The sequence below is a fragment of the Camponotus vicinus genome, unplaced genomic scaffold (assembly GCF_025532165.1).
Source record: "Camponotus vicinus isolate PSW18456_S1 unplaced genomic scaffold, iyCamVici1.0 SCAF_12, whole genome shotgun sequence".
Taxonomy (NCBI): Eukaryota; Metazoa; Arthropoda; class Insecta; order Hymenoptera; family Formicidae; genus Camponotus; species Camponotus vicinus.
Window position 1 is genome coordinate 16,197,781 of NW_028141948.1, and position 20,973 is coordinate 16,218,753.

The 20,973-nt window shown below is 35.8% G+C and overlaps 1 protein-coding gene across 1 annotated transcript; it reads left to right on the forward strand.

Annotated features, from left to right (window-relative positions):
* Positions 1-713: 713 nt before the first annotated feature.
* LOC145962907 (uncharacterized) lies at positions 714-18,593 on the forward strand. Its single transcript, XM_083084389.1, has 11 exons — positions 714-1,699; positions 4,197-5,120; positions 5,197-5,825; positions 6,862-7,051; positions 11,688-11,860; positions 12,254-12,316; positions 12,410-12,537; positions 12,844-13,215; positions 14,351-14,694; positions 14,880-15,146; positions 15,837-18,593. Exons 2-11 carry the CDS (start codon positions 4,205-4,207, stop codon positions 16,277-16,279), a joined length of 3,525 nt encoding a protein of 1,174 aa, XP_082940515.1. The 5' UTR covers positions 714-1,699; positions 4,197-4,204; the 3' UTR covers positions 16,280-18,593.
* The last annotated feature ends 2,380 nt before the right edge of the window (positions 18,594-20,973 follow it).

The window sequence follows — 20,973 nt, forward strand, 5'->3', positions numbered from 1 at the left end:
CATTTCCTTGAAAATTATAACTTTCAATTTTCTTGAAGGCAAATTGAATCATCGTAAATATATATCTAGACTGTAGCTAGCTCTTTCTATTGTACATTCTATTTTGAAGCTTTATAAGAGAAATAAATAATTTAGACAAATACAATAATTTACATACAGAACTCTATGTTTCTTCAAGTTTTAAAAAGAGACTTTTAATATTTTTATAAATACCATTTTGTCATAATATCATAAAACATAAACATGGAAATTTTCATTTAAAAAATATTTAGATACCTATTCATATTAAATCTAAATATAAATATTTGATAAAATTTCAAATAATTTATAAAAAAATTAATTTATTCATTATTCATATATTGCGTAAAAATTCAAATATGTCACTTTGATAAAGTAGTCGATTTTATTTCCGTGAAAGCTGATTTTGAAAAATGCATTTTCCAACGATTATTTATCATGTTCAGTAACCAAAAAATTAAAGTGCAGCAAAAAGTTAATAATTTTTTAGTTCGCTTTAAAAGAGCCGAATCAAGCCGAATGTTCTACCTATCGAGTCAGTTTGAGACTCGTAAGAGTAGGTGGGCCTGACACGCGATCGGTCTCAGAACCGAATCACCGGTCGGCTGGTGCCGGCTGCGAGTAGTAGGGAGAGAGGGACGCCGTGTAACAGTCAGGACCCTTGGGGCCCCTCTAGCCACTTGAGAGGGGAGAACAGGGGGCAAAGGCACATTCCAAGGTAGAACGGCTGCCAGTGAAGGTGGAAGGCTCCAACAGTCTCTCACGAACTTCTGCTCCGCGTCTCTTCTCTGCTTGTGAACATCGCGAAAGTCATACCAGTGCGTAAATTGCATCGAGATTTTGGAGTTTCGTTGAAGTTACCAGAGAAATTCGTAACTTTATTTCCTTAGTCGAAATTGCATTTTTGGAGTGGAATTCTGGAAGTGTATAAATCGTGAGAATTTCGTCAGCTAAAAATAAGAAGAGAAATTATCTGCAGTTTGTTCGTGTGTTTTATTATGTTACAGTGATTACTATCATGACATCATAATATATGTTGCGAAAATAATATATGCTTTTACCTCGACAGTTTGAGTTCTTCAAGAATCCAAGGATTTATTGCGAACTGCAAATACTATATTCAATAGATAGCTTTGTGTGTAAATTACTAAGTTAAAATCAGTTTTAAATGTTTAACGATTTTGTCTTAGAATGCTTTTTGATGATGATTAGCAGTCCATGACGATTTATAGTATCAACGATTAATCTTCTATTTGTCGCATCGTTAAGACTTCGTTGTGGACTTTCAAGAATACAATCGACTAATCGTGTAATCTTATAGACGGAAGAATTTTCGAAACTTTCGCATTTTATTCCCCTGGCTTGCTGCCTTTCATGCCCTTCGCTGTGGGATCGCCTGAGCTCTTACAATGCTTCAAGGAACACCCCAACCTCATTAGGCGTCGCGTCGATTAACAGTCAGTGAAGCAAGAAGAAAGCAATAGAAGCACGCATTTCACGAAAATGCGCCGTTTCAGGGCCGCAAAAAGTCATTTCCGAGGGATAACGAGAAACGAGATTCGTCGGTTCATCATATATCGAATCTCTGCATCGTGTGCAGATCGCCCAGCACGCGGAAGACACAACGCCGTGGGACTACAGTAGATCAAGAGGATTCAGCAGCACAAGAACTAACTCGCAGGTGAGTTCTGCCGTTGTAAATCAATTCGATCGCTCGCTATAGATTAAGGTAGACTGTAACGTGAGCACATAACCGTGCGATTTCGCAACACGCGTGCGAAACACGGGGCCTGTATACCGCCTATGAAAAGGTCGCCACAGTTCTTCTCACGGTGTTGCAACCGCGCCATGGAAGAGCGACCTGGCTTCTTAAGTGCGGAGGAATTTGCACTGAAAAAACACATTAAAATGACTCGATCTTTTGAAATTTTATTTGAAACATATTTATATTTTACATCTTAATAAATTGCATAATATCTCTGGTGACGAGATTAATTCGCATGAATTATTAATTATATAGAAGAAATGGAATAATTATAATTTCAAACACTTCTGCTCGACGCACAAATTTTGATTTGATTTAATTGCATTGGATCTATATGATTAGAGGAAGGTGTTCGTGTTGGGAAAGTGTTTCCTGCAAAAGCGTACAAGCGATTTTGCAGACTAGTAACAGCGACGAATATCTCCAAACGAGTGCTTTGCTTGATAAGCGACATTAAATCCACGTGCCGCGAAGACATTTCCATTCTTGCCGACTACACCGGATCGTCAAACAGCAGAAAAAGCTAGCGGCGACTGAGCACATGCCATCGGCATCGAACTTGACCGTGGCCTTCGGAGTCTTTGCGCTGGTATAACGAGATACGAGGAATGTGAGCGGCCGGGAGTCACTGGTCGTACTTACAAAGACTACTTCGGACTGGTTATAGCAGCTAGATGCCCGGTATCTCGAATGGTGGGCCCGACGTGATGCCGGAGCGTAATCGGTCTTGCAAGATAAAATTCTTCGTGGATCTCATATCTCTCAAAGGAACCTTTTTGATGTGAGGAGACAATACGCGTGAAGTGAAATTAATATAGGCATCTCGCATGACATATCGACGATTAGAATAATTTCCTACATGTTATAATAGAAAAATGAAGAAAAAGATATAAATTAATTAATGAATATAATTATTTAATTTTAATTAATATACATATTTTTTATCTATTAAAATTTGGAATATTTTTTACATATATTTAATAATAAGCATTTTAAATATTAATATTTATTTAATTTAGCTCATAATACATAATTTTTCCATTATAAAAAGAGAAAAGAGAGAGAGAAAGAGAGATACATAATTTTATGCAATAGTATTCTCTACATATATTTACCTGAATCATAATCTATTATCTTTGTGCTTAGTAAACTTACGATTGAAATCTCCTAACGAGATAAACGCATAATAAACCGCTTCAGCGCGTTCTTGAAGTCTACAATTATGATCGATTATGAAAGGCTACTTTTATTTTCAAAGAACTATAAAAGAGGGGAAGTAAGACGGTTCTTTCAGAAGATATTTATTCAAGTTCGCGGGTGGCCGTCAGAAAAATTTTAATAACGAAGAGTGATGAAGTTTTCGTATCCAAAACCGGGATAATACTTTGTGATTTTTTTTATAATTTAAAGTTTCATTAATACTTCGTTTCGTCTAAATTGATTGCTAATATTAATCTCTTATATTGTTTGATTATAAGCTTATCTTTTATTTTAAAATTAAAGAATATCGAGATCAAATATAAAAATTAAAGATTTATCCCAATAATAAAGTAATAAATATTTAATATAAAATTTATTAATTTCATCACACTTTTTGAGTATGTTTGAAATCATCTGTATTTGAAGATTTGCTACGAGAAATCTTTTTAAAACAATGTTTTTTTAATGCATTTTTTCTCGTTATATCGATTAAAGCGTGTCAAATAAGAAAAACGATTTAGCCAATAATTTATATTTTTCATCCAGTTTCAAATGGATACAGTTCATTACTATCATACATGTGATAGCTAGAAACAAGAATTGACAGAAATAGCGTTGACATATCCGCCGTCTAGATCCGGATCGATATGTCGAACGATTTCCAACTGCGCGATGACCGTATATCGCGATGAGAGGTTGTTCGTTTTGATGTCCCGCCTCGTTGCACTTGATAAATCGCTCCATATTACAAAACAGCAGGAGTCATCGCGAGTGATGTATAAAAAGTAAAAACGGAAATCCATCTAACGAGTATTTTCTTTTACATTTTCTCTTATTTATTATATGACCGTGACCGATATAATTTCTTTGTTAATTTTCTAAAAACAAAATAAATATTTTATCATGTTAATTAATCCTTAGAATAAATAAAAATACCAGAAGTTATTAATTAGTTAAAGAGATCGTAACAGAACTTGCTTTCAACTAATTATATAGAATTAGAATTAACTGTTAAATATAATGAATGTATATATATAAATATAAATAAATAGATTCTTTCAAGAAATCTCATATCTTGGAGGAAGAAAATCATTAGTAACATTTTATTTGAAAAAAATTGCAATAATATTTAAATTTATGTATAAATCTCTATAATGTAAATTCACACTTTACGAGTCTAATTTGTATATCTTTTTTATGCATATTATTCCAGATAATAAAATGTCTCAACCGGAATTGATCAGTGATCTAGATGTAACTGAAAATCCGCAGCATCCTTGTCAGTGCTCCGCGATGGATCCTGTGAGAGACAGAACGGAAAGACACGTGGGAAGCACCAGGATCTCCAATAATCAAGATTTCCCGCGAAGTCTGGAAACCTTACAAAGTGCTTTCGAGCCGATACGAAGATTGGAGAGTCCTCATCAAGATAATTCGCAACAGATCAGCCTGGATAACGCCAGGAACATCGATCTCCTAGATCGCCAAGCGAACATATCGCCTAATCCAAGATCCATGAACAATCAGAACTCGATATTATTGCTTCACGGGCATAATCTGTCTTGTAGTCCGCGTAACTTGGATCTATCGCGCAATCTCGCATTCGAGGCGGCTCGAAGGGTCCAGGAGACCTCGAGCATGCAGGACAATCAACACAGTTTGACCTCGAGTCCTAGTCCTTTACTGGAGGCCGAATCGAATCTGCTCGAGACGAGCAGTAAGGAATTGGAAGATCATAATAGCTTGTCACCGCAAAAGCAAAACTCTAGCAAAGACAAGCTGAAGAATGTTCAACAAGTATTGAATCCGTATCAACATCATCATGAACCGGCGGCGGTGGATCGTAGCGTTCACGGACACTTCCACGGCGACATACACGGTCACATTCACAAGCACACCGATAACTTCAGAAGCAATTCGAATCTCGATGCTGCCGAGAGCTTGATGGGCTTTCAGCAGCACCAGCGACAACACGCGCATCATCATCATGGTAATACAAAGACGAATGTCACTCATCATCACGGATCCGGTGCGCATCACGCGCACTCGCAAGGAATGACCGGACATCATCACGGAAATCTGGTGTCTAATCTCACCAGCCATATCCACGGAACATCTGGTTCACTAAGCGCGTCCGGTTCGTATCTTCTTCTTCGTGATCATGTTAACTATTATGCTCGTAAAATAAATGGAATGTCGCATTATCGTTACAGGTTCCAGCCCGATGAATCAAACCAGCTCCACCACCTCCACTGGACACCATCATCCAACGTCGATGCCTATCACGGCTACGATAAATCACGTAAACTCGCCACGCAGTCATCAACGACTCGGCGCCGGCCATGGCTTGACCCATCACTCGAATCCTACCTTTCCCGGCGATCATCACGGTGTTTCCAGTGCTTTGAGCGGTGCATCGTCTAATTCGAGTATGATGAACCACGGCGGTTCGCCTACGGTGCATCGGCACGTGGTCAACGTCAACAGCAGCCTGTCGACGACACCTCTGGGCGGCCACCATCGCGGCAGTTCGTCGGGTAGCCTGACCGGTCATTCCAGCGTAAATCACCATCACATCAGTTCCGGGATATCATGCGAATCCTCATCGTCGAACGCCAATACCAGGACTCACAGCAGGCTGGACCACGTTCACGATCATCATCATCACCTGCAACCTGTGCATCAACTGCACACGAGTCATTCCGATGCCAGGCCGAGAGATCGAGCGCCTTCGAGCTTGGATCATCATGGGCATCTTCATGGACACGTGCACAATCACGGGCATCCACACGGACAGAATGATACCAAAAATGCGTCTCTTATAGGCGTCGATGCCATTCAGGTATGCAAATCTACAATAGATTATCATTTACTCTATCTTATTCATAGTGAAACATAAAAAATCGTGACAACTTTCTTGTATAATTATTTTGCATAAAACTTGAATAATATGGAACAGATACGATAACAAGAGCTAATGAAATTTTAAATCTTCTTTTTCTCCTCGCTCTCCTCGTCCATACAATGACAAAAGAAAAGGAACTATTTCGAGAAATTAATTAGATCTCGCACGATTGTACTGTCATAAATTTTCCATGCGCTTCGCCAGATGAGGAGAATGACTTATGCCATCGTTCCGCCCAGCGGTTCGTATATTCCTAGCCGCGTTTTTGCCGCCACATCTCAGAAAATACATGTTCGTGAATCGCCATATCTCTATCCGCGCACGCTTGAGTTACGTTCGCCGTGTCTCGGCCACACGAGAAGCTATAAATCGTGTACTAAGCAACGGTTCTGCCCTTAGAGTTTATATCAGGAAATATTTTCAGCCGTGGACCAAATGCAGCGCGGATGATTAATGATAGGTGCCCGTTGCAGGAATGTTCGAATTTCGTCGCGAGTACGACGAAAAGTATTTCATCGGGCGTCCTTCGCCCGTAAGTGTTGATATCGAGTGTTTTATCTGTAATTAACAATTAAAATCTAAATCCAGATAATAAACAGCATATTTATTTGAATACAATGATTGTGATTTTCAAAAGAAGCATATATTTAACGATCAGAAAAAACTTTTAAATCACATAACATTAATAATAACACAAGAAATATATTTTTATTGCGATTTCGATTATTACGATACTATAATTAATACTCATCAATGATTAGTTAAACTATAATAATTTCGACTTATATCAATTCGCGCAAATTTCTATTCCAGAAAAAATAACAGAATTAAAAATTTAAAATAATATTGTCGCTTGTTAAATATCATTGATTAGACAATATAAAAGAGATTTTTAAATTAAAAGCTTTTATTATATCGTTAAACGATGCGCATTATTTTAACTTGAGTTAACGTAAGTACTTTGATGTTTCAGGTTTCAGCCCCTACGAAGAACAAGTGTCAATGCCACGTGGTGCAGCAACCCGGAGGAAATAACAGAGGAACAGAGGGTGAGAGTGATGCAGGCATTGAGGTGGCATCGAGAACGCATCAACCCCCTGCCCTTCCACCACGTCCACCACCGAGACCAACGAGACGTTACGAGACAGCTACTGCCAGTCAATGTAAGTAATTTACTTCTATGCGTGTATTACTTAGATATTTAATTTTTACTTAAGACAATAATTCAGACACATATTTATCTCGAAATTTATTTAGTTATTAAACGTTATATTATATTTAATTTTATTATCGCAAGATGTATTTTTTGCGAATATTATAATATTATAATAATCGCGTATATAGAAAAAAATGTATCAAGCTACGTTAATAATATAAAACAAAGTTATACATCTTCTATGGACGCGATATTTCCCGTCCATGAGTTGCACACTGGACGTCGATACGAATGGTCGACTCGCGAGATGAATGACGTTAACACTCCATTCCATATCGGTGACTTAATTTCCATTCGAGATTGAAATGTCAGACAGAGTCGTTGAAATGTCGGACACAGCGATGTTCTCTGAAAATTCCCCGTGCGATCTCGGGACGGGTGGTGCAGCTCCATCCATGTGCCGGATTTGTTTTTCAACCGTCCCGATTACCGTGCACTATCAGCCGGATGAAGAGAAGACGCGCGACGTTTGCGTCTTATCAGTCGCGGACATCGGTTATCGACGACTACATGCAACTGCAGTTCCTATTCCGCTTGTACGAAGGGTGCATTCCCACGGAATTTCAACCCCCGACCGCGACGGGTCGCTCGAATCATCCGGGGGTATATCGACCAGTCGATGCTTGCACCAACTGAGAGTAGGACCCTCTTGTCGAGGGTTGCGAGCGACTTGAGAGCGGGCCGACGATACTACAAATATCGCGCTATAAACGTGACATTTTCTTTTTACTCGCTATACGTGCTCAATAAAATTTCCCTGTTAATGTGAAGAAAAGGCTGGATCATATCCCGGATCTCGTGGATTCGAGCACCATGGAAGCCGCCACCTGTGGGACATATCACAACGTGTCCGCCACCGACGATTGTGAATCCTCTCGAGTACGCGATCGTCGATACGAGAGTGGATTTTCAGGTCTCGAAAGAAAATAGACAGTGAAGATCGATATTGGATTTTTATATTTTTCAAATTGAAGCTTGGCATCGAATAACCACTGATTGAGAACAGAAGCCAACGTTAGCAATGACTTCCGATGACGATTATTGATGGTGAAAGTAGGTTGCCCCAGCCGGAAATGCACGATGAACAAGTGACCTTGGCGAGCTTTCATAACACGTGACCTGTGTAGAATATTGCAGACATGTGTGATTTAATGACGGCAACAGGGTATTTATTATGCTGAATAATGCTGTTATAAACTGAACGCATAATGAATTATTTTATAGTATAAATACGATTTTCTTTTAATTCTTTCAATTCTTGTTTAATTGCAAAATTGCAAAATATGCAATGCACAATTTTATCAATATATAATTCGAAAAAAAATGTTAAATAAATTTTCTGATAATTTCGAGTATTAGAGGATTTAAATTAAAAAAGAAAAGAGTAAGTAATCAAACAATTTTCATACAAATATAGTAATGATGTGACGATTGTATTTGTATTTGTAAACTTCAAGAATTAAAATTACACTATGAAATAATATATAAATAATATGAATATCATCAATTAAGGCAATTTAAAAAATTGTGGTGATATAAAAAATTCTTTCCAAAATAATAATTGATAACGTACGAGTATTGAATTTCGATGCAGATAGTTCTGAACAGTTCGCGTATTGATATAATTTACTCTCACATTTTTACGATACCTGTTTAAAGAATCGATCAAGTGAAATTACATTTAGCCAATTTATCCAATTGTCGTCAAAACTGTTCGATAGCAAGATAAATGCCGAAAGAATGGATTGATTAAGAAGAATCAACAGCTAAATGATAAAAACGCCGGAATGAACCCGTGGAATTACTGAAGATCGTCGCGAACGGATGCGAGGCGACGCGAGGAAGATGGATGGCTATCCGGTGCTCCAGATAGTGCGTTGCCGCCTCGGGACGGAAATGGAGATGGACAGCCAGGGCTATCCTTTCCCGATGGCGACACACTCGCACTCGCATTTGCCACATCCGACGAATCACGCGCACTTCCCGAGGCCGCATTATCCGCATCCCTGTGGTACGCCGAGAGACCCCTTTCGCTTATCAGCATCCCCTTTTTGCGCTCCCTTTGTGCACTCGTTATTAATAGACACTGCGTCTTGAGGCAAGGTCAAAGGTTGCGACGCCTCGCTCCATCAATGCGTGCATTCTGCGCGTTGCATTTTTACCGCATTTAATTTAAGATTGAAAATTGTTTCGTTCAAATCATTCCCTATAATTGTGCTCCAATACTAGAAAGAAAACAAATGTAAAATTGTTTCTCGTGTGTAATTTCTGGATTGCTTATTTAGTTTATCGTAGAGATTGTGATAGGATGATATTTTTTGAGAACCCCTGCTATATAATGTCGAGCTCCATTTCTATCTATATTTTTTTAGACAATCACATCGCGTCGTGAATTCTCTGAAACGACTATTGTTCTGGGACTGGTCTATGTTACTCTAGCTCGAATATTATCAGGGCAAAAATTGTTCTCGACATATTGACTATCTATGTACGCCTATGAGAAATATTCTTAGCCGCGCGCTTCAAAATAGATGGTCCAATCTCGTGAGATTAGATTGCACGATGTGGATTTATATAGAGAGATATAATATAGAGGATCTCTCTTTTGTTATATCTGTATTTGAACTACGAGAAAGGTTTCGAGTAATTTCCGACATTTATTTTTATTAGCGAGGAGTAAAATATTTGTAGTCCTTTTTTGCGATGAAAATCAATATTATAACAAAAAAAAATTGTATATATGTACCTGATTCGTTCTACGCTGATTCAAACCAATATAACTTTCCTCGAAGGTAAACAACGCAGGTAGTAAGCGTGTCGCAACAGGTAAAAGGCTGGGCATTGTTACCTTTGAAAAAGAAAAATGTAGGTTTCGCCAGTTTTCTAACTGTGAGTCTTAGAAAGTGAAATGTGCATACGTTCCTCCACCTTCGTGTCACCGATTTCTGGTTCATTGTCCTGACTATTATGGAACGTGAATTCGTCGTTCGAGGGGAGACTAGATCGAAGGGGAAATTTTCCTTAAATGATTTATTCGACTTCTTCCCTCTAAGAATTTTCACTCAGTAAATCTTATATCCCGTCTTTAAACGGCAGATGGGATCAGAATACGCGTCATGCTCGAGGTATTTTCTGAAAATATCTTTCGAGACTCCCCCATTTCACCTTTGGAAGAAAGAATAGAGAATCCTTTTTTGAGATCTTACATCGTCTTGGATTTTTATTTACACAAGTACCGCTAAGAATTTCATCTTGTATATATTTCTCGATAAAAATGAACATAAAGTTCTGAAAAAAATATCTTCTGATCTCTATAAAATGACATTTATAAATACATTTTTGATCGCATTCGTGTGATCCTTCATTTTTAAATTTCAATATTTTTCGCGCATGTGGATAATATATCCGAAAAATTCATTTTGCGAGAGTCGGGAATATTAGTACTGTCTTTAAAACTACGAGATATATTAACGATCGAGAATTCATTGAGAGAACTTTCAATACGACACGGTCGGCGCACCGGATTCAATAGAGTGCTTTGACAATGGAAGTCGAACCCGGATGCCGTCAAACGGAGTAACGTAGCTGCATTGAACATTACAAAGGCAACGTCGTAAGCATTCCGCAACGCGGTAGCGATAGAAATGGAAATATAATATGATGCTTTCTGAGTCTCTCCATGCGTAATACACGAGAATTACGCGATACGCGTTGGAAGCAATCGTGTATAATTCTCATTCGCTGAATATCTTAGAAAGAGGAAATTAACTTTTTTTTAGAAATTAGTCACTTTTTCGTGTATTCAAATATTTTTTTCGTATATTCAAATATCTTTTTTTGATTCCTGAATTTGATGATTGATGGTGAATTTACAAGATGTGTTTTTTTATCTTGGCCTCTTGACACTTCTTATAATTTTTATCATCTTTATAATTTTATCACTGTTTATCTATTGGAGCTATTTTATGATCTTAAACGTTGTCCTTTGTAGGGCCATCAACCCTATTCATGAGAAATTCAAGCACGACGGTAGTAAGCCGTGCTGGATCTTCGGTTAGCGGGATAATGATTGTTCGCGTGAGAACCTAACAGCCGTAGTTCTGATCTGGTCACAATGAGAAACGTGCCGCGAGCGAAATTCCTCGAATATATCCGCAGACTGCGATTACCCACAAACTCACATTGATATTCAGTCTCGATAATGCATCGTCGACGGGACTGAAATTAATTGCAGTTCTTGACACTATCGGATTTACAACTCGCATCTTTCAACGATAGTCGAAAATATCCGCCTATATTATTTAATTTCTATATTCAACGAAACATTAGAAAAAACAGTGCACGAATTTAACGATTCGAGCTACTTTTTTAAAAATACAAAAATGTTCGTCGATTTTTAAAAATAAAAATTGAAGATCATTGAATTTAAAAAAAAAAAAAATACAACAAAAACAAGCGCACCTTCTCTTGATTTAGTATTCGGCGCAGTTTTGCTACGTTTGTTATCAAGACATTAGTATTCCGAGCACGCGCGTGGAATTTTTTTATCGGAGCAATTAGAATTTCAGTGATCGATTTTGCAGGTCACAGCGGCGAAGGTGGCTGCTGCAAGAAGTACGTTGTCCTCTGCTGCCTCTGCGGTGGGTTGAGCGCGGCGGTCGGCAGCCTCTTTTTGGCGGTGCACGCGGTCCTGTCGGCCCACACGGCCAGTCTAGCGCTCTTCGAGACCGTTCCATCTTACATTCCTGGCATTATGGTGAGAGACAAGAATTGATTATGTATGATATGATCGATTATGTTAATAATATCCATTCTAACGTTTGTAGAAAATTAATATCAAATATTACATCATCGGGAAAATTAATTTTTACATAGACACTATAAAGCTGTCACATGCATATAAATTAATTCTTTAAGTCTTATGAAGTTTCGTTTTCATAATCATAATCCTCCACAGTACAATTTATTTACAATTTATTTATCTATCAATTTATATATTTATATATTATTAATTTATATATTTATATATATTATTAATTTATATATTTATATACAATTTATTTATCTATTTATTATCTAATCGGGTGATAATATTTGAAAATGGATTCGCCGTTTCAGTAGAAAGAGTAATGATTTTTTACCGTTTCAGTTGATCCTCATGGGTCTTTTCACAATGCTGCTAGCTAGACGAAAGCACAGATACGGACTTCTGGTAAGTCCGTCTCGTAAACTTATCGGTCCCTCCCGGGAAAGCATCATTGGCGTTGACAGTTCTGCTATTAAACTGGGTTTATAACTTTTCCAGATGAAAGTCTGCGGTTCCGTGGGAGTGGTGTGCGCGCTGGTGTGCGTGCTCGTTACCGTCACGACCACGGTAATTCACATGTCGCGATTGCAGAATCTTCGCGAATGCGTTTACACCGCGCGCGCGAGGTACGTATGTGTGTATATATGTATTTCTTTCTTTAATATATCTCGGAAATTATGATCATGAGAAATTAAAACATCTCGGTTATAAAAGCAACACGTAATAACGATAATAATTATTATGAAAATTTGATCGTCTATGCTGGTTAAAATCACTTTCACAGAAGAGTTGGATTAAAATGAATTTTAATTTATTTTTCTTACTCAAATGATCTAAATTACGAGCTCAAGACATGTTATTCTCCGAGGGCAAGTGGGATAAAAAACAAATTCTGAGATATTAATCTTGAACTTTCACATGGGGATTCGCAGATCGTGCACATGTTATGGTGCGCCGCAGTCGAAGGGAGACCCTGGCGTACTGTTCGAGGGAACTCCTCATTGCGAGGCAGTGCACGGCGCATTGTCGGACTGCCTGAGGGCTCTCTTCGGCGTCTCGGTGGCCGGTATACTGGCCTGCATATTCTCGTGCATGCTCGTATATCAGTTGTTGAGTCACGAGAAGAAGAAGATGTACTGGGAACAGTTGGAGCTGAGATGCAGATCGTTGTACGGTCAGGGTGGCGCCGTGGGACCACCGGCCGGATCCTGCGGATGCTGCAACGATTGCGGGGGTGCGAGTCCGTGGTGGGCGCAGACACCGGGAAATCTGTACACGCCGAATCCCGATATGGCACCTTCCAGGTATGAAAATAATGTGAAAAAAAGAAAAGGATTTTTGATCGATATTTATGAGGAACTTTATCATTTCACTCGAATGAAATCGTAAAGTTCATACTGATAAAATTTTTTTAAAAAGAGCAATCGCGCAAAATTCTTCTTCAAAAAGGAAATTTTTTTTTTTATGGGAGCTTAATTTTATTTGGCCAAGTTAATGAAAATTTAACATGCTTGATTTATTGAATAAAAGTATCTAGTACGATTATTTATTAATAATAATCGATTTATTAATAATAAACTTTGGCCTAATAACTGGACTGCAATTATATTGTGTAATAATGGCCACGACATGTATTCGATAAAACCAATAGATTTCATATACGAATGTTGTCAGTATACGAACAGAATGCAATAAACCCATAAGGCAGTGTATCCGCGCTCCTGCATCGTGCATTGTATTCCGATAATTTGTTAATACATACCATTCATTAAAATGGTATTTCAATCGACTTCGTATGCTCGTAGAACAATTTTCCCGAGTCCCGGGAATATTGCGATGGACTCTTTGAAATTTATTTTACCCGCCGTAGCACGAACTTGCAATAAAATACACGAGCGTAAATATCAATTGTGAAGAGTATACGATAGACTTTGTGATATTTCTTTGAAACATTGCATCCAATGAGAGATTGGAGTCTGGTATCAATCCCGAGCACGCGAAGAGGTAAAAGAGATAAAAAGAATTATGTTTGTATTGTGCACGATTCAAATCAGTTTACAACAGTCAAAGCTTACGTTAAAGAATGCTGTTCTCTTGTAGTAGACATGGTCAATAAAACTGCCTCGTCAGTATACAATGCGTTTCATAATATAACAAAAGCACATAGAAACTTTTCAAAAAAATCTTTAAAAAATATTGAAAAATATATCGTAAACGTATTTCCTAATTTTTCATTTTGACAATTAAATCGGGAAGAGACATATTTGAAAAGATTTTAGATATTTTATTTTATAAAATAATTTGTTATATATTAAAATTAAAAGTAATTACAATATAATTATAATAAAATTAATTAAAAGACAAAAATTATTTTTAAAATGTAAAAGAATTTGCATTTTTGCTATCAATACTAATTAAAAAATTTGCCTTTTTTCGTAGAAGATGGCGATTACCTTGGTCCAGATCAAGAGGTCCAGCACCGAGCCCGGATTCAAATTATGGCTTTCACACGCAAGCACGAGCAACGGAAACCAACGTCGAGGGCGGAACGGGGCCGTACAGCGTCCTCAACTCGCAATCGAGTGGTCCTTATTCCGTTTTAAACACTCAGAATGTTCCGTACACACCGAGCACTGCATCTTATAGCGTTTTGGAAACGCCAGTGCCATTATGGGGACCGCCACCTCCTTATAGCGATCCTAACAGTCCTGCTAGAAGGCCGCAAATGACCGAATCGAGAACCAGAATTGCCAAAAGGATGGATAACTTTGAAAATAATGAAGGTAAAATATGCATCAGAACACACGAGTTAAATAATTATTTTTAATAATTAATTAACACGATTTAAATAATTATTTTTGATGCAATAAATATTATAATAACATTTCTATAAAATGCTATAAAATATCAGTTATTTCAAATATCGAGCATTAGAAATTAAGTTTCCATGTCTCTTCGAAATGTTCAGATCATAGATCGAGATCCGCGAAGCGTCCCACTGATAATTATGAGAATGCCGAGGAGATTTCCAACAGCACGGATCCCGAAGGCGGAAATGAGGGAACCGTCAAAGGTAGGAGAATTAGAAAACCGTTGAAGGGAGTGGAGAACGGGGCATTTCAGCAAGAAACGAATCCCGGCCCGAAACAGTCCGAGAGTGAGCTATACTTCGGTGACGTATCTTCATGCTGCGGACCTGAAAGTAGTTTTTACGATCTGGCTGTGGAGAAAGAAGGTACCATAATATTCTACTTATGATCAAATCACATGTCATGTATATTCTTATCATTATTTCCACATGAGAATTTTTCATTAATATATTATTATATTTAAAATAAATTTTGAAAGGTATTCGTAAAAACATTAATTCCAAGTAATATTTCACTAACTCTGTTACATGCTATTTAAAAAAAAAATATTGAAGATATCACACAATATAAATTTTTTCTAATTTTATCGAATTTTTCTTTAAATCTTTGATACGTTTTTTATTAATTAATTTTTATTAATTATTAATGTATGCGTTATTATTATAAAATTTTTTAAAATAAAAGATTCAAATATAATTTAATAACAATTTAATAATAATAATTTTTAAGAATATATGTAAATTTTAATCACTGTTTTATTTAAAATTTTTCTATCTTCCAATATATTTAACATTTCATTTCTTATGTAATATAAAAAAATACTTTATTCAATAAAATTTAAAAAAAATCTACATTCTTATATCTTCAATAATTTCTTGAAACAAAAATCTAACGAAATTGGTAAAACATCTGTACACATATGCTTTTACTATTGCAAATTCTATAAGAGTATTTCTTATTTACAAGAGAGCCGAAATCTTTAATATTACATTAAATTTACTCATTTTTGAAAGAAGCCAGGATGCTCCTTTAGGATGTTATTTTTGTGTTGATAGGTGCGGAACGTTCGGAAGGTGCCGACTATCTGGCGACCAGATTGGGCAAACGTCAGCTGTCAAAGAGATCCCGGCTACCTCTTCCGTTGCCTGCGGACAACGGTGACATTCCTGTCGATAATTACGCAAATAGCGACGAGCCAAGGAACGCTAGAGGCCCGTTCCTCGCTCCCGACGCGCAATATGAGGTGATTCAGCAGGGTCGTTATTCCTATTACGCATCGAAGGATGACGAGGAATTACAGGAGGGTCCGGCGAGTTCCGGTTATTTCCGGGAGGACGAGAACGAGAGAGCGCGAGAAAGGGATTACAGGGACTACAGGAACAGCCAGGAGGAGGAAACGCCGCAGTGTTGCTTGAGCGACTCGACGACCCCTGACTCCGGTTGGCAGAGCGGTGAACAACAGCAATCAGACGACAACGTGCGGCCGGTGAACGTGTGATCTTAGATACTTATAAGATTTTAACGACAACAAAGTAACAAACGACCAGCGATTTTTCGCGAGAAAGTAAAGATAATTAGATCGTAACGAAGAAAATGTGACAATAGTTTCTGATCTGTGAATAAGTAATTTAGATCGATCGTGTATTTAGATCTTGTTTCCCTGCAAACGAAGCAGGTAGCTGCAGTTTTGCTTGGAACTTAATCGCCGGAATAGAAATGTTAGGGATGGTAGAGCTCGAGCTTGGCAAATAAGGTCCTAGTCGGATGATGTGTACGTGATAGGTTCGTTAAAAAAAAAATGAAAACGTAGTTAAGTTGTTAATGAGCTGAATTTATAATCGATAGAGCGAAACTGAAAGAGATCTGGAGATGACATGTGTATCGCATCGATTCTTTTTCTCCCGAAGCAGACTGTGTTGTTAATGAAACTAATTTAAGAACAACGTTTCGTACCTCTTAAATAATTTAAGTGGCCGTGACACATATGTGACATAATGAGTACTTTGACAATTTTCTTGCGTAAATAATAGTTATTTAATAATAATTGTCAATTTCATCTTCTTGATGGACATTACATTCTATATCTACGTGTGTCATGCTGTAGAAAGTATATAATAAAAATCGAAATAGAGAGAGGGAGAGAGAGAGAGAGAGGGAGACTTCGATACAAGATACATAGTGATATAAACTACGATAACATCAAATGTAACTGTGAATTTCGATTTGAATGACATTGAGATTACTGCCATTAATTCTTTTCGTAAGAAGTTTGTCGGTTGAATATAAGCTATATACATATACATATATGTATATTTAATTGAAGAATAAATATTATTAAGATGCGATCAAAGTGAGATTTATGCTACGAGATTCATGCTAATTCTTGCTAATTCTTGATAAAATCAAGCAATGTGATTGGAGACAAACAGTTTAGGCGCATAAAAATTCCTCGTGTTCAGTATAAGACGTACAGTATTAATGAAGCAATTTAAACGATTGTATGAAATATGATCAATTGTCAAGTAAAAATGTTCATTGCATAGAATGAAATATTTGCGGCAAATTCTGTGTATTTTTGCACATTAAGCGATGTTGCTCGTGTTGTTCGTAATAATAAATAATAGTGTGTACACTAATAATAAATATACCCAAGAAATTATCTACAATGAGATAGAGAATAGAAAGAGATCGATGCAGAATGAGAGAGATTGAAAGAAAGATTTAGATATTAGTTTCATAGTCGATTGTTTGTTGAAAATGTATCTCTTCTCGCGAACGAGCAGATGTATTACTTTATCAAAAAGATGTCCACTTCTCTTATCGGACATTCGCTATTTATTGCATTTGACTTGTAGTAGTAATAAGCGTATTTTTACTTGAAATTTTTTATATATTCGTTACGTATATACGGTATATAAAATTAAAATTGCCGATCAATTGTTCTTTGTTGGATACGCGGTATAGACCATGTACAAAAGTGTGCTTTACTCTTGCCAATTGGATGTTAGTTGTATAACTTGCCGATCATCCCCGCTCAATGATCAAACGATATATGTTTGTAACGTTAAGAAAGTATATTTAATGAGTACTTAATTTTTGCGTCTCACACACATCGTCATTATAATTTTAATTTATTTCTCAGTATCTATAAGTTAAACGTTTCGTATTCTTTCACCTCGATTAAAAGCTTCACCTCGACTGAAAACTTCACTTCGGATCTTTCTAATGAATTGCGTTATCAATGTGCTTACTGACACTCTTTATTTCAGTGTCACGCCGTTTTCAGGTCATGAAGATTTGCATTCGGAAATCACAATTCAGGTGGACCAAGGACAATATAGAGAGATCAATCGAATTAATCAATAGGGCACTCGTCGGTTGTCTATTTTCGTTATCGGCCGCTCGAGAGACATAAGCATGTAAATGAAATACATATTTTATCATCCGATAAAAAGATACATTGTAGCGCGCAGTAGCTTAATGGCGTGAATAAGTGAATGAAAAGTGTACCTTAAGAGCGAGCCGCAGAGTTATAGCAAATCCGGCGCGCCAAACGTCGAACAATGTATTTGACAATGATTAAGAATAAAGGATGATTTTGCGAAGAAAGCTACACGCGACATGACGAACTGTTACCTATCCTCATATTAGGACTTATTCTTCATATATTGTCGCACACTCTAATTGTTCAACAAATATGATAATTGTAGCCAATTTCAAATATGATACAAAATAATAATATTTATCTTGCTATATTTTCTTTGACATGTTTATTATGCAAATGTGACATTTCTCATGCTACCCGTTGAAACTCATGCATTGTAAAAAAAAATGTTATGATGGAATAATAATGTTATATATTATATGCTACTTGCACCTCACATATTTTTTTTCTACATTTAAAAGACAACCTAAAACATCTAATTGTAAACTACTTTTCTCGCGTTAGGAGATCAACTATAGGTATAACGAGTTGTTTTGTATTATTTGTTTATTAGACATTCTCTGTATTCTATTTTTTTTTGATACAGTTACAGATATATTTGTTTTTAAATTATTTCTTTATGTAAAATTACAAAAATTTTCGTTAACTAAAAATTAATGTTCGTTAAATTACAACGATTTTAAGACTAGATTACAAACATATAATGTTTCGATATGTTTAACAGGTTTGTAGAAGTGACCAATCTATCAACATACAAGCATTTTATAACACTAAATACAATGGTGTCCTCGGACTGGATTATTTCAAGTTAAGTGTCAATGGAGTAACGTCTATCTTAAACAACAAGGCCTAATGCTACCTATTTTCAGTTTTTATCTCAGTCCTTTTGTTCGATGTGGAACATGGTGATCTCTCTTTCATATACCTGTGTTATGCACCAGATTATCACACGTATATGGGACCTAACAGTTTAATGCCGATTCCGAACGATTACATTAGAGAGATTCTCTTGGCAAAATTTCTCGGTAGTTTGCCATTGCCTTCCGAGAGAGGAGCGAACGTATACAATTTTTCGGTTTTACTGATAATCGAACCTGGGGCCTTTGACTTTGTAGACTAGTGCGCTGTCTACTGTGCCACACTTCGCTCTAGCAAAATATAAATATATATAACAATATATTTCATGTAGTATAAATATATAAAGGTATAAAAATTATGAAATATTTTATCTATAGACGAAAATGAAGACAAGAATCAAAAGAAAAATGGGTGTATAATTTTTGTTTGAGTAAATAAAAAAAAAAATGTAGAATGACTAAAATTTTAATTTTTCGAAAAGACGACGCTCAATTTAATTCTAAGTCGAAACAAAAATTCAAAACGTATTATAGAAAACCTTTCCTTGTCATATTTTATTGTGTACTTTATCATCAAATTTTTTTATTATTTGTTTAGTTTTCAATAAAATAAAAAAATCAATCTTTTCCAATCGCCTACCGACAAAGTTCGCGTCATCAATATATGAATTTTTGCATTAATTTGTACATATTTGTGCCTTAATTTTCAAGCAATTTTCAGCGCAATACTTTATTGTGAAAGCTGATATAGGCTTATTGCTAATTAGAATGCTAATTTTTGTTACTTGTATAATTATGTGTATTATTATATTTATAAAGTATATGAAAAAATATATATTCATGTTATTCATTAATCTTTCATTTTATTTAAATGCATAATATTTCTTTCTATGTATATAATAATAATTATATAACAGTCAATAATAATGTATAACACATAATACGATTATGCATTTAACAAATATTTGCTTTAATGATAACAAAATTTGCATTTTTTTTTTATCTTATAATGTGTTTATCTTATTATATGTTATTTCATGATGTACATTGATTCTTATAACGTATTTAAATTATCATTATAATAATGTTCCGCATTATTGAAAATCATCTTATTTCGAGAAATTAATCACACATTTTGAATAAAAATATATGTTACCTTATTACAGATATTTATTATTTCTTTCATAAAATTTCGTATTATTGCATTTTTTCCAAATTTATATATATTATATGATATAGAAATATATATATATATATATATATATATATATACATAGTAGAGATTTTTAAGTTTTGTACAATATCTTGAGTTAAAATATGAATATTATCTCTAAACTATAACAATATTATCCTACATGAATATTATCCCTAAAATAATATAACAAGTTATTTATAGAAAAAATTTTAAAATTAATGGATATTCAAATATATATTTCAAGATTATGTATATTTCTTTTTCTCTTTAAAAGCCTCAAGAATTCATCAAATAAAGTGATTTATAATTATATAAATACAATTTTGTTATCTGCACAAAAATAGATAAAAAAATGTCGATTAATTACGTTTGAAATTATCTATTGTAAAGTTAACGTTGCATGATTTTCTGTCTAGTCGATATAAACAATGTATACTTTCGAAAGAACTGTTTTTTATTATTAATTTTTTATATAAATAGACGTTCTTAATTAATGGATATACAAACATGCTAAATATTGTACATTTAAATTAAAGTGGTTGATGGAAATCTATCAGGGTTCTTCGATGCTGCTAGCAGCGCCGCGCAAAGCGCTTACTAACAATAAGCTGCTTTTTCTGCTGAATGCAGCTGCCAATGTTTCGCACGTTCTCCCCATTCAAATATTATTGATCGATACAGTGCTGAAAGGGGAG